This window comes from Schistocerca nitens, chromosome 11 (genome assembly GCF_023898315.1).
Source record: "Schistocerca nitens isolate TAMUIC-IGC-003100 chromosome 11, iqSchNite1.1, whole genome shotgun sequence".
Classification (NCBI taxonomy): Eukaryota; Metazoa; Arthropoda; class Insecta; order Orthoptera; family Acrididae; genus Schistocerca; species Schistocerca nitens.
In genome coordinates, this window is record NC_064624.1 from 116,275,562 (window position 1) to 116,290,045 (window position 14,484).

General features: G+C 44.8%; 1 protein-coding gene across 1 annotated transcript in view; it reads left to right on the forward strand.

The window, feature by feature from the left end:
• The window catches only part of LOC126213468 (alpha-mannosidase 2), an 834,426-nt gene that overhangs the window by 796,173 nt on the left and 23,769 nt on the right, over positions 1–14,484 (forward strand). The window contains exon 16 of the mRNA XM_049941248.1: positions 4,148–4,380. Within this exon, the coding sequence (XP_049797205.1) occupies positions 4,148–4,380 (233 nt within the window). The remainder of the gene's footprint in view (positions 1–4,147; positions 4,381–14,484) is intronic.

A 14,484-nucleotide genomic window follows, 5' to 3' on the forward strand; every position in this document is an offset into this window, starting at 1 on the left:
CAGTGATTATTGCTTATGACATACAACTAAAAAATTACATAATTTGAAACAACAACTTATATTTAGCAGCTATAATCAATAAATTTGCTAGAGCTCTTCAAGTTTACATATGATGGTGTCGCTGTAGAGACAACAGCTGAATGTAGTTTTCTGTTTTCATTCAGTACTGCCAATGTAGAGAAAATGTCACTGTGAACTGTTAACAGACGAGTACTTTTAGCCGACGTTACCCTATGCTTTTTGAATGTTAAATAGAAGGTCATTCACATGTATAAGGAGTAGGAGTGGATCCAAAACTGAACCCTGTGGGATCCCCTGTGTGCTTTTTTTATTTTTTAATTTTTTTAAAGCACCTATCACTAAAATTTTCTGCACTTTGGGAATTGTCTGAATTATTCAGCACAACCTTTCACATTATGTTTGTCAAGTATGATTCTAAGCAGCTATGTCTAAAGCCATCTATTCCATAGAACTTGATTTTCTCTAAGAGAATATCATGATCCTCACATCCGAAGGCCTTGGAGAGATCTCAAAAAACACCAACTGCTGATATATTATCATTTAAAACTTTCACAATTTGATGATGGGTGAAAGTATAAATGGCATTTCAGTAAATCAACCTTTCTGCAAACCGAACTGTGACATGCTAAGTAAATTGTTTCCTCTTAAGACTGTTAGGATTCATGTTGAATGTTACTTAAATTAATTCTGCCAGGTCCATTGATGAATGAATGGAAAATTTTCATGCTTCACAAAATTTATTCACATTAATTGATATCCAAACTGCACACTCGTCATGAAAACAAAACACGGACAGACTTCACTGATCTCTTTGACCTCCAAGAGTAACTTCAGATCTGACTTGCAAAACAACAACCGACTCTCAGCCTCGTTGCATCGCTTTGAATTTTAACGATGACTTCCGAAATAAAGCATTATTAATTATGTATAATTTTAATGTTACACTTAAAATTTACAAAATGTAAAGAAACTGATGTTACAGAAGAATAAGGTATAAAATACAATATTCAATGACAATCTTTTATAGTAATATCTTTAGTTTTCCATAAGAAAATCATTCTGAGCTTTAATTACAATAATGTCTGTCATATTATTTTAGTTACATAATTAATTACAGTTTGGATTTGTTTACTAACATGGTAGTACAAAGCTCGTGCTTTATCCGATTAAACACATAGAATGCACAAATAAGGCCTCAAATTCTGGAAATTGGAAAACTTTGAGATGTAAACAATTGGACAGTTAATTAGAAATGTAAGTACAGCGAATATTAAGTACAGAGGAAGACATAAGAACAAATAACAAATGAAAATACACTGATTGGTAATAACTTTTAGTCTGTTTCTCTAGATAGTGTGTTCTTTTGTTACTGAATTTTTAGATTACCATTTTGTTAATCAGAAGCATTGATTTTTCATGCTAACATCTCTGCAGTCTCTAGTTATTTATTGCTAAGGACTTACTACTTCAGTATCTCGATTACTTAATTTAGTATATGTACATAATTTTATCAATGACGACAATCCACCGATAATTACGACAACGCACGTCCTACCAGATCATTCCACACGCCTTCACAATGAATATCAAGTTATTTATCAAATAGGGCAGGATGATATACAGTGTGGTCCATTGATAGTGACCGGGCCAAATATCTCACGAAATAGGCATGAAACGAAAAAACTACAAAGAACGAAACTCCTCTACCTTGAAGGGGGAAACCAGATGGCGCTATGGTTGGCCCGCTGGATGGCGCTGCCATAGGTCAAACGGATATCAACTGCGTTTTCTTTAAATAGAATCCCCCATTTTTATTACATATTCGTGTAGTACATAAAGAAATATGAATGTTTTAGTTGGACCACTTATTTCGCTTTGTGATAGGTGACGCTGTAATAGTCACAAACGTATAAGTACGTGGTATCAAGTACCATTCCGCCAGTGCGGACGGTATTTGCTTCGTGATACATTACCTGTGTTAAAGTGGACCGTTTACCATTTGCGGAAAAGGTCGATTCGTGTTGATGTATGGCTATTGTGATAAAAATGCCCAACGGGCGTGTGCTATGTATGCTGCTCGGTATCCTGGACGACATCATCCAAGTGTCCGGACCGTTCACCAGATAGATACGTTATTTAAGGATACAGGAAGTGTTCAGCAACAAATGATGATGCCCAAGTAGGTGTTTCAGCTGCTCTCGCGGCTAATCCGCACATCGGTAGCAGACAAATTGCGCGAGAATCGGGAATCTCAAAAACGTCGGTGTTGAGAATGTTACATCAACATCGATTACCATATTTCTATGCTCCAGGAATTGCATGGCGACGAATTTGAACGTCGTGTGCAGTTCTGCCACTGGGCCAAAGGGAAATTACGGGACGATGACAGATTTTTTTGACGCGTTCTATTTAGCGACGAAGCGTCATTCACCAACAGCGGTAACGTAAACCGGCATAATATACACTATTGGGCAACGGAAAATCCACGATGGCTGCGACAAGTGGAACATCAGCGACCTTGGCGGGTTAATGTATGGTGCGGCATTATGGGAGGAATGATAATTGGCCCCCATTTTATCGATGGCAATCTAAGTGGTGCAATGTATGATGATTTCCTACGTAATGTTCTACCGATGTTACTACAAGATGTTTCACTGCATGACAGAATGGCGAGGTACTTCCAACATGATGGATGTCCGGCACATAGCTCGCGTGCGGTTGAAGCGGTATTGAATAACATATTTCATGACAGGTAGATTGGTCGTCGAAACACCATACCGTGGCCCGCACGTTCACCGGATCCGACGTCCCCGGATTTCTTTCTGTGGAGAAAGTTGAAGGATATTTGCTATCGTGATCCACCGACAACGCCTGACAACATGCGTCAGCGTATTGTCAATGCATGTGCGAACATTACGGAAGGCAAACTACTCGCTGTTGAGAGGAATGTCGTTACACGTATTGCCAAATGCATTGAGGTTGACGGACATCATTTTCAGCATTAATTGCGTTAATTTGGTGCTTACAGGTAATCACGCTGTAACAGTATGCGTTCTTAGAAATGATAAGTTCACAAAGGTATATGTGTCACATTGGAAGAACGAAAATAAAATGTTCAAACGTACCTACGTTCTGTATTTTAATTTAAAAAACCTACCTGTTACCAACTGTTCGTCTAAAATTGTGAGCCATATGTTTGTGACTATTACAGCGCCATCTATCACAAAGCGAAAAAAGTGGTCCAAGGAAAACAGTCATATTTCTTTACGTACTACACGAATATGTAATAAAAATGGGGGTTCCTATTTGAAAAAACGCAGTTGATATCCGTTTGACCTATGGCAGCGCAATCTAGCGGGCCAACCATAGCGCCATCTGGTTTCCCCCTTCAAGCTAGACGAGTTTCGTTCTGTGTAGTTTTTCGTTTGACGCTTATTTCGTGAGATATTTGGCCCGGTTACGATCAATGGACCACCTTGTATACATATATGACAGACATACAAGGCCTTAGGAAGCAATGAAATGTCTGATTATCTGGATGCGTATGAAAAGAGAGTGGTATCAGACATTCTATATGAGGGGGAGGTTATAGCGTTATAGCATTCTTGAGTAACAAGGTGTGCCTCCACCCCCCCCCCCCCCACCCACCGATACACACTCAGTACCTCCTGTGGGTTCTCCTGACTCTCACTACTAACCATTCCACTTTTGTCGGCCACACACACACACACACACACACACAAACTCTACCTCCGGTGGTTAACCCTGACTCTCGCTACTACCCGTGCCAGTTTTGTCGGCCACACACACACACACACTCTCTCTCTCTCTCTACCCTGGCTATCGCTACTAACCATTCCACTTTTGTCGGCCACACACACACACACACACACTCTACCCTGGCTATCGCTACTAACCATTCCACTTTTGTCGGCCACACACACACACACACACACACACACACACACACTCTACCTCTTGTGGCTTCCCCTGACTCTCGCTACTAACCGTTCCACTTTTGTCGGCCACACACACACACACACACACACACACACACACGCACACGCACACAGACTACCACCTTGCTACTACCCGTCCCACTCACGTTGACCTCTGTGGACCACAGGCCAGGTGACGCGGCTGAGCCTGGCGGCGCACCACCTGTCGAACGCGCTGCTGTACCCGCCGTCGCTGCTGGTGGCGGAGGGCCCGGCGCGCCAGCCGCGGCCGCAGCGCCGCCGCCTGCTGCTGGACCGGCCGCCGCCCTGCGACGTCCACCTGCTCACGCTGCGCCAGGCGCCCGCCCACGACGACCCCGCCTTCCCCTCCACCTCGGCGCTCATGGTGCTCCACCGGCAGGTCAGTCTCCCGTACAGAGGCCAGCGTCCACACCGTTCACACCCCACGGGCTTCTTGTTCCTTTTCATTCGTACATTGTCGTCAGGACCAGACTGCAAACCTAGTGAGGATGTTGCAGGAGACACTGGACTGAGGAATAATTCTTAAGAAAACAAATCAACAAGTTGCCCCATTTCTGAGATACACTACTGCCCATTAAAACTGCTAACCCAAATGCAGCTAATAAACGGGTATTCATTGGACAAATATACCATACTAGCATTGACATGTGATTACATTTTCACGCAATTTGGGTGCGTAGATCCCGAGGAATCAGTACCCAGAACAACCACCTCTGGCCATAATAATGGCCTTGGTCGCCTGGGCATTGAGTCAAACAGAGCTTGGATGGCGTGTACAGGTACAGCTGCCCATGCAGCTTCAACACGATATCACAGTTCATCGAGAGCAGTGACTGGCGTATTGTGACGAGCTAACTCCTCGGCCACCATTCACCACACGTTTTCAATTGGTGACAGATCTGGAGAATGTGCTGGCCAGGGCAGCAGTCGAACATTTTCTGTATCCAGAAAGACCTGTACAGGCCCTGCAACATGCGGTCGTGCATTATCCCGCTGAAATGTAGGCTTTCGCAGGGATCGCATGAAGGGTAGAGCCACGGGTCGTAAAAACATCTGAAATGTAACGTCCACTGTTCAAATTGCCGTCAATGCGAACAAGCCCTGACCGAGACGTGTAACGAATTGGCACCCCATACCATCACGCCAGTATGCCGATGACGAATTCATACTTCCAATGTACGTTCACCGCGATGTCGCCAAACACGGATGCGGCCATGATGATGCTGTAAACAGAACCTGGATTCATCCGAAAAAATGACGTTTCGCCATTCGTGCACCCAGGTTCGTCGTCGTGTACACCATCGCAGGCGCTCCTGTCTGTGAAGCAGTGTCAAGGGTAACTGCAGCCGTGGTCTCCGAGCTGATAGTCCATGCAGCTGCAAACGTCGTCGAACTGTTCGTGCAGATGGTTGTTGTCATGCAAACGTCCCCATCTGTTGACTCAGGGATCGAGACGTGGCTGCACGATCCGTTACAGCCGTGGGGATAAGATGCCTGTCATCTCGACTGCTAGTGATACGAGGCCGTCGGGATCCAGCACGGCGTTCCGCATTACACTCCTGAACCCACCGATTCCATATTCTGCCAACAGTCATTGGATCTCGACCAACGCGAGCAGCAATGTCGCGATACGATAAACAGCAATCGCCATAGGCTACAATCCGACCTTTGTCAAACTCGAAAACGTGATGGTACGCATTTCTCCTCCTTACACGAGGCATCGCAACAACGCTTCACCAGGCAACGCCGGTCAACTGCTGTTTGTGTATGAGAAATCGGTTGGAAACTTTCCTCATGTCAGCAAGTTGTAGGTGTCGTCACCGGCGCCAACCTTGTGTGAATGCTTTGATAAGCTAATCATTTGCATATCACAGCATTTTCTTCCTGTCGGTTAAATTTCGCGTCTGTAGCACGTCATCTTCGTGGTGTAGCAATTTCAATGGCCAGTAGTGTATTTAGCATTGAAGGTCAGTGCGTGTGCAAATTCGAGCACTTACATGCACTTAAATGCAATAATGCATCAACGGCCATGGGTCCGAGAGTTACCCCTTGTTCCGATGCTCATTACCAGTTAAAATGTGCCGTCTTCCAAAGTGACAACTGTAGGTTAGGTGAGCAAAAAGGATGTTTGTTTGGTTTGAGGGTGCCAAGCGAAGAACACATTTGGCAGCGCCACCTCTGGCAAGTTCCTTAAATTTTCTCATAACTACGTGACTGGCGAACACAAATGCTTGATAACTTAGAAACAGTGCAACAGATAAAATTTTTTTTGTTAACAATTATTTCCCAGGACAACCTGCCCTACAAACCTTTCAGGCTGTTTCTGAATACCTTGTATACATACAGGATGTTCTATGAGGAATGGACAGTATTCAGGGGTATAACAGGAATAGTTTCTTGAAGCAAAAAACATCATATGGGCATATGTCCCATTGCGAATGGCTTCCATGGTAGAGGACATTTGATGTAAACTTGTTTTTCGACTAGTAGCACTCACACATGTGTCTTACCCACCCAGTCAGGCAAGCAACACAACTTGTTCTCGCAAGAGTTCACAAATGAAGTTGATGGTGGAATAATCATATATTTATTATGAACTATACAACAGCCTGAATGTGATGCTTACGATAATGCCCAGATGTGAATATGTCACAAATGTCTATTTTTCTGTTTACACTTTGTAAAAGAATGTTGCCATGTTCATACATGTTGAATCCTGACAATTTACTGAAAAATGCAGAAAGTAAATAATAATTTACATTAAATGTGTTCTATCTCAGAAACCATTCGGAATAGGGCATATGTCCATATGGATATGTTTTGCTTCAAATGATCATTCCCGTCATATCCCTGAATACTGCCCATTCCTCCATGAACACCCTAAATATACACTCCTGGAAATTGAAATAAGAACACCGCGAATTCATTGTCCCAGGAAGGGGAAACTTTATTGACACATTCCTGGGGTCAGATACATCACATGATCACACTGACAGAACCACAGGCACATAGACACAGGCAACAGAGCATGCACAATGTCGGCACTAGTACAGTGTATATCCACCTTTCGCAGCAATGCAGGCTGCTATTCTCCCATGGAGACGATCGTAGAGATGCTGGATGTAGTCCTGTGGAACGGCTTGCCATGCCATTTCCACCTGGCGCCTCAGTTGGACCAGCGTTCGTGCTGGACGTGCAGACCGCGTGAGACGACGCTTCATCCAGTCCCAAACATGCTCAATGGGGGACAGATCCGGAGATCTTGCTGGCCAGGGTAGTTGACTTACACCTTCTAGAGCACGTTGGGTGGCACGGGATACATGCGGACGTGCATTGTCCTGTTGGAACAGCAAGTTCCCTTGCCGGTCTAGGAATGGTAGAACGATGGGTTCGATGACGGTTTGGATGTACCGTGCACTATTCAGTGTCCCCTCGACGATCACCAGTGGTGTACGGCCAGTGTAGGAGATCGCTCCCCACACCATGATGCCGGGTGTTGGCCCTGTGTGGCCCTGTGTGCCTCGGTCGTATGCAGTCCTGATTGTGGCGCTCACCTGCACGGCGCCAAACACGCATACGACCATCATTGGCACCAAGGCAGAAGCGACTCTCATCGCTGAAGACGACACGTCTCCATTCGTCCCTCCATTCACGCCTGTCGCGACACCACTGGAGGCGGGCTGCACGATGTTGGGGCGTGAGCGGAAGACGGCCTAACGGTGTGCGGGACCGTAGCCCAGCTTCATGGAGACGGTTGCGAATGGTCCTCGCCGATACCCCAGGAGCAACAGTGTCCCTTATTTGCTGGGAAGTGGCGGTGCGGTCCCCTACGGCACTGCGTAGGATCCTACGGTCTTGGCGTGCATCCGTGCGTCGCTGCGGTCCGGTCCCAGGTCGACGGGCACGTGCACCTTCCGCCGACCACTGGCGACAACATCGATGTACTGTGGAGACCTCACGCCCCACGTGTTGAGCAATTCGGCGGTACGTCCACCCGGCCTCCCGCATGCCCACTATACGCCCTCGCTCAAAGTCCGTCAACTGCACATACGGTTCACGTCCACGTTGTCGCGGCATGCTACCAGTGTTAAAGACTGCGATGGAGCTCCGTATGCCACGGCAAACTGGCTGACACTGACGGCGGCGGTGCACAAATGCTGCGCAGCTAGCGCCATTCGACGGCCAACACCGCGGTTCCTGGTGTGTCCGCTGTGCCGTGCGTGTGATCATTGCTTGTACAGCCCTCTCGCAGTGTCCGGAGCAAGTATGGTGGGTCTGACACACCGGTGTCAATGTGTTCTTTTTTCCATTTCCAGGAGTGTATGACGACATGCACATTCAGCACCAGTTATGGTTTGTGTAACACAGCTGTGATTGAGAATGTATTATATCAAGCAAGATTGCCTTTTTTCCCCTGAAAATATCGCTTAGAGACAAGTAACCTAAAAATGTGTTTGATTCTGCTTCCAATATGACAGTTGCGGTTAATACTCCAAATGCCTTCAGGACTTCGCATTGTTAACACAGCAGAACTCAGACATCAGTATAAGTGTAATGAAATGAAAACAGTATTATTGAGTCATACGAATGCCTCACTTTTGTTGCGACACAGTTCAAGACTCTGGAGAAAATTTTTACACCTGATGCATGGTAACTGCACACACAAGAGCTTTTTGCCGACACTACAACCACCTACATGAGTAAGCTTTTCCTGGGTTACCTTCAAGTACTACACTTAAACTATTCCTGATTTAATTGGAAGATCTGTACTTCCACTTTCATATCAACAGCCTCAAAACACATACTCTAAATGGTTCAAATGGCTCTGAGCACTATGGGACTTAACATCTGACGTCATCAGTCCCCTAGAACTTAGAACTACTTAAACCTAACTAACCTAAGGACATCACACACATCCATGGCCGAGGCAGGATTCGAAACTGCGACCGTAGCGGTCGCGCGGTTCCAGACTCAAGCGCCTAGAACCGCTCGGTCACGACGGCCGGCTACATATTCTAGACCTCGGGCTATGTTACAGGTCAGTGTCACACCAAGTTTGTGGGGAAAGGGGGGGGGGGGGTGGCATGTCACTCTCCAACAAGTGTTTACCAATAATTAAATGGCGGAAAATTTACGGTTATAGGACGGCTTAACACGTGGAAAATGACATTTTAATTATTCACTCACTGTATTCAACTTTTATCATTCCTTTCAAATCGCATAACAACTTCAATTAGACACAGTTCATCACTCATTCTGCACACTTATTTCATAATTATGGCACTTTTAAACTGCAAATCCTCTTAGAGCTGTCTTGAATCTTCACGGTTCTTTCTCAGGAGCCTTTATGTGGATAGATAGGTACAGCAACCAGTAATCAGAGTCTGAAATGCGTCTGCAAACCACAAGGATTATTAAACATTTTTGCTGTCACTAACTACAAGCAATGTAATTGACAGAGTAGTATTACTAATATTTGCTGTAATGAAAGCCACATTGGGGACGTTTCACATTTGCAAGAACGATCTCATTTAAGTAATTAAGTTCATTGAAACACTTGGAAACTAATCCGTCGTCGGACGAAGACAGTCTAAAGACGCAGTGGCAATTTCTCCAGATCTGTCGACAGTGATATTTTGAATTATCGCTGTAGTGAGTGACTGAAATGTAGTTCGGGTACCTGTGAACATAACAATACGTTAGAATTCGTTTTCTAAACACGTACTATTACGGTACTGTATGGCTACTTTCATATTAATTACACTATTAATATTTTGACAATTGTTTTTTTGACAAACTGCCTATTGGCTTCTGTCTCGGGTTCTTCGGCCGACGTTCATCTAATGATTTTTCTGACGTTTCGCCTGCACGAGTGGATGGCATTATCAAAACTTCACCCTCCATTGCCGGTGGTGAACTGGAGGCGAGCTCGCGGCCGCAGACTATATGTACCTGGCGCGCCAACGTCCGAGGGCTTCTCCGCGGTCATTTCCGGTGCGGTTCTCCTCTTGCTACCTGCGACGGTCGTTCGCTGCAGTACGGGAAGCCAGGATCCGTTTACCTTCTCTGAACAAGCGCGTGTGATAGTGCTTCTCTACAGCCAGAACTTCCGTGTCGGCGAATTTTATTACGTGGTCGGTCTCATTCAGTGCGTGCTCTGCCACGGCCGATTTCTCCACCTGCCCCAACCTGCAATGTCGCTTATGCTCTTTGATCCTGTTGTTAATGGATCGTCCAGTCATTCCCACATAAACTTTTCCGCATGTGCATGGTATACGGTATATTCCCGACATTGCAAGTGGGTCTCTTTTCTCCTTCGCCGATCTAAGACACTCTTTGATCTTTCTTGTCGGTTTGAAAATCGTCTTTACGCCATGTTTGCGCAATATACGGCCGATTCTGTCCGTCACTCTGGGAATGTATGGCAGAAAGGCCGTACCCGACATTTCTTTTTCTGGTTCCTTACTTCGCCGAGTGTTTGGCTCTGTTACACTTCTAATATAATTTGTGGAGTACCCATTGCTCCTCAGAACAGTTTCCAGGTGTTGCATTTCTCGTTTGAGGTGTTGCGGCTCACATATTCGTCCTGCTCTCGTTACGAGCGTACTAATCATGCCTCTTTTCTGGCTCGGGTGGTGGTTTGACAGTTTGTGCAGGTATCGGTCCGTGTGTGTCGGTTTTCGATACACGCTGTGTCCCAGGTTTTCGCCGTCCCTTGTGACCAGCACATCTAGAAATGGCAGTTTCTTGTCCTTTTCTTGTTTCTTTAGTACAAAAGTAAAGCCAACGGAAGAACAAATGTCAAACATACTTACTAATAACAGTTTTGTTGAGATGCAATTTTCTGTGTGGACAAGTGTAACTTTTTCATACGATGATAAGTCGCAGAAATCGTAGGAGTCGCAGAAGAAGCAGAAATCGCAAAAGAAGCAGAAATAGTAGAAGTCGCAGAAATCGGAGTGGTAGAGTGCGGAGGGATACAAGACCTGGATTTCTTAACTGCGATTCTTAACTGCGATAAATCACAGCTAAGAATAACAGATACGGAAAAGTAGCATTCACAGAAATCACTGATATCGAAAAATCGCAGTTTAGCTCACCACTTTGGTGACGTTGTAGTCAGCGTACTATTGGCTGAAGTCATCTGACAGCCCTTTCTGCTGTAACGTTCCAGGTCGACCTGCCGGTGCTTGATGTTACGCCGGAACATCACACGTTCAATAATATTGGCAAACTGTCAATGTACTGATCATGTGAGGGCGCGTTTTGACGTATTGTCAGTACTAGAGATGGTGATGAGCAGTACTGATGGACCTCAAAATATTCTCAGTATTGTCAATACATACTAAACGTGTGACGTCAAATATTGACGGTTTGACTGAACTAAGAACCAGTCACGCGGCGTTAGTGTGGACTGTTATTTTTTTTTTTTAATTCGTCGTTCTGTAAATCATACCTTAGATACAATTTTTAAGGAGTGTTGTAAGAATTTCAATAGTCCCATGCAATGGTAGTCGTTGCACGTGCCACTTTAGGATCGTTAACGGAGCATTCTCTATGACGCTGCCTACTTCATTAATTTGAAAATGTGGTGTAGATAGTTGTGTTACATAGTACTTTTGAAAAACGCCCCCATTTCGAAAAATACGTCATATATGCAATGACTAGTAAGAGGTCTACGAAACGCGTGGCAACTGCACCAAATTATCGCAAAGCGCAAATAAATAAATAAATAAATAAAATTTACGTTAATTGCCTGCACAAGTCCTTGCCAGGCAGATATAATTACTTCTGAGGTTTCCATAGAATTTTACTTATTGTGTTTGCTGATATTACAGCCGGCCGCTGTGGCCGAGCGGTTCTAGGCGCTTCAGTCCGGAACCGCGATACTGCTGCGGTCGCAGGTTCGAATCCTGCCTCAGGCATGGATGTGTGTGATGTCGTTAGGTTAAGTTAGGTTTAAGTAGTTCTAAGTCTAGAGCACTCATGACCTCAGATGTTATATCCCATAGTGCTTAGAACCATTTGAACCATTTTTGCTGATATTACAGAAGTAAACTTAGAGCACTAGAATGACCATTCTGTTGCCAGACATATCGAAATTACCCTTAATCGTATGTGGAATGCGATTGCCTCTTTCATTAACATATTTTGCTTCTCTGTTTTATCTCGTTTCAGTACTAATAAGTTTTAGTACGATGTAGAACTCACAGGAAAACAAGTTATGAAATCTTTCGGATCCTTGATTCTGATTTCAGTCAGTAAATTAAGTTACTAAAATTTTTTCAACTGATCTCGCACCGATTTCCTCTTTTTCGTTGTTTTCTGTTGCTTGCAAGGAATGGCTAAAATAACTGTAGCACACGCTTTGTTTTTTTACTTACTGTGTTTCCTGTTATTACAGAACTAAACTTAGAGCACTAGAATGACCGTTCTGTTGCCAGACATCTCGAAATTACTCTTAATCGTATGTGGAATGCGACTGCCTTTTTCATTAACGTACTTTGATTCTCTGTTTTATCTCGTTTCAGTACTAATAAGTTTTAGTACGATGTAGAACTCACAGGAAAACAAGTTATGAAATCTTTCGGGTCCTTGATTCTGATTTCAGTCAGTAAATTAAGTCAGTAAAATTTTTTCAACCAATCTCGGCCCGATTTCCTCCTTTTCGTTGTTTTCTGTTCCTTGCAAGCAGTAGCTAGAGTAACTGCAGCACACGCTTTCTTTTAGGTGTTGGACATTTTAAATTTATAAAATCGCGTTGTCGACTGACAATTTTTGTCAACCTTATTGATATTGTCAGGCCGCTTCAATATATTGAAAGTTTGGCAGACTAGTATTTGTCAATGAATATTGAAGGTGTCCAGACCCCTGAAGCAAATCAGCCGCTGCAAAGCACTGCCTCTGTAATTATAGTGAAATGAAATACCATAAAGTTTTATCGTCGTGTAAGCGCCAAATTTCTGGAGCAGCATAATTAAGGGGTCTATCGAAGTAAAAAGTCGGAAGACCTCATAAAGGGGGACGGAGGTTTCACCTTGGGGATCGCCACTCAGTTTATTACGAGGACGAGTCAAATGAAAACCTTAAATATTTTTTTAAATATTATTTACTGTGCAGAAGTGGTACAAAGCTGTATCACTTTCCAACATAATCTCCCCCTCGCTCAATACAAGTTCAAATGGTTCAAATGGCTCTGAGCACTATGGGACTCAACTGCTGTGGTCATAAGTCCCCTAGAACTTAGAACTACTTAAACCTAACTAACCTAAGGACAGCACACAACACCCAGCCATCACGAGGCAGAGAAAATCCCTGACCCCGCCGGGAATCGAACCCGGGAACCCGGGCGTGGGAAGCGAGAACGCTACCGCACGACCACGAGATGCGGGCTCAATACAAGTCCTCCAGCGCTTACAAAGTGCATAAATTCCTTTAGAAAAAAATTCTTTTGGTAGTCCGCGCAACCACTCAATGCACCACGTGGCGTACCTCTTCATCAGAACGGAACTTCTTTCCTCCCACTGCGTTTTTGAGTGGTTGAGTGATCCAAGCATATGGAAATCACTTGGGGCAAGGTCTGGTGAGTATGGTGGATGAGGAAGACACTCAAAATGCAGGTCTGTGATTGTTGCAACTGTTGTACGGGCAGTGTGGGGCCCTGCATTGTCATGTTGCAAAAGGACACCTGCTGACAGCAATCCACGAGGCTTTGATTTGATTGCAGGCCGCAGATGAGTTTTTAGGAGATCTGTGTACGATGCACTGGTGACAGTGGTCCCTCTAGGCACGTAATGCTCCAAAATGACGCCTTTCTCGTCCCAAAAGAGAGTCAGCATAACCTTCCCTGCTGATGGTTCTGTTCGAAACTCCTTTGGTTTTGGTGATGAGGAATGGCGCCATTCCTTGCTCGCTCTCTTCGTTTCCGGTTGGTGGAAGTGAACCCAGGTTTCGTCCCCAGTAACGATTCTTGGAAGGAAGCCATCACCTTCTCGTTCAAAGCGCCGTAGAAGATCTTCACAAGCATCAACACGTCGTTCTCTCATTTCAGGAGTCAGCTGCCGTGGCACCCATCTTGCAGACACTTAGTGAAACTGGAGCACATCGTGCACAGTGTGGTGTCCTGACCCGTGACTAATCTGTAAACATGCTGCAATGTCATTCAGTGTCACTCGTCGGTTTTCCTTCACTACGGCTTCAACTTCTGCAATGTTCTGTGGAGTCACAACTCGTTGTGCCTGACCTGGACGAGGAGCATCTTCCACTGAAGTCACACCATTAGCGAACTTCCTACTCCATTCGCAGACCTACTGCTGTGACACACATGCATCACCGTACTGAACCTTCATTCGTCGATGGATTTCAATAGGTTTCACACCTTCACTACGCAGAAACCGAATAACAGAACGCTGTTCTTCCCTGGTGCAAGTCGCAAGTGGGGCGGCCATCTTTATACTGATAGTGCGACGGTATGTGTGCACCT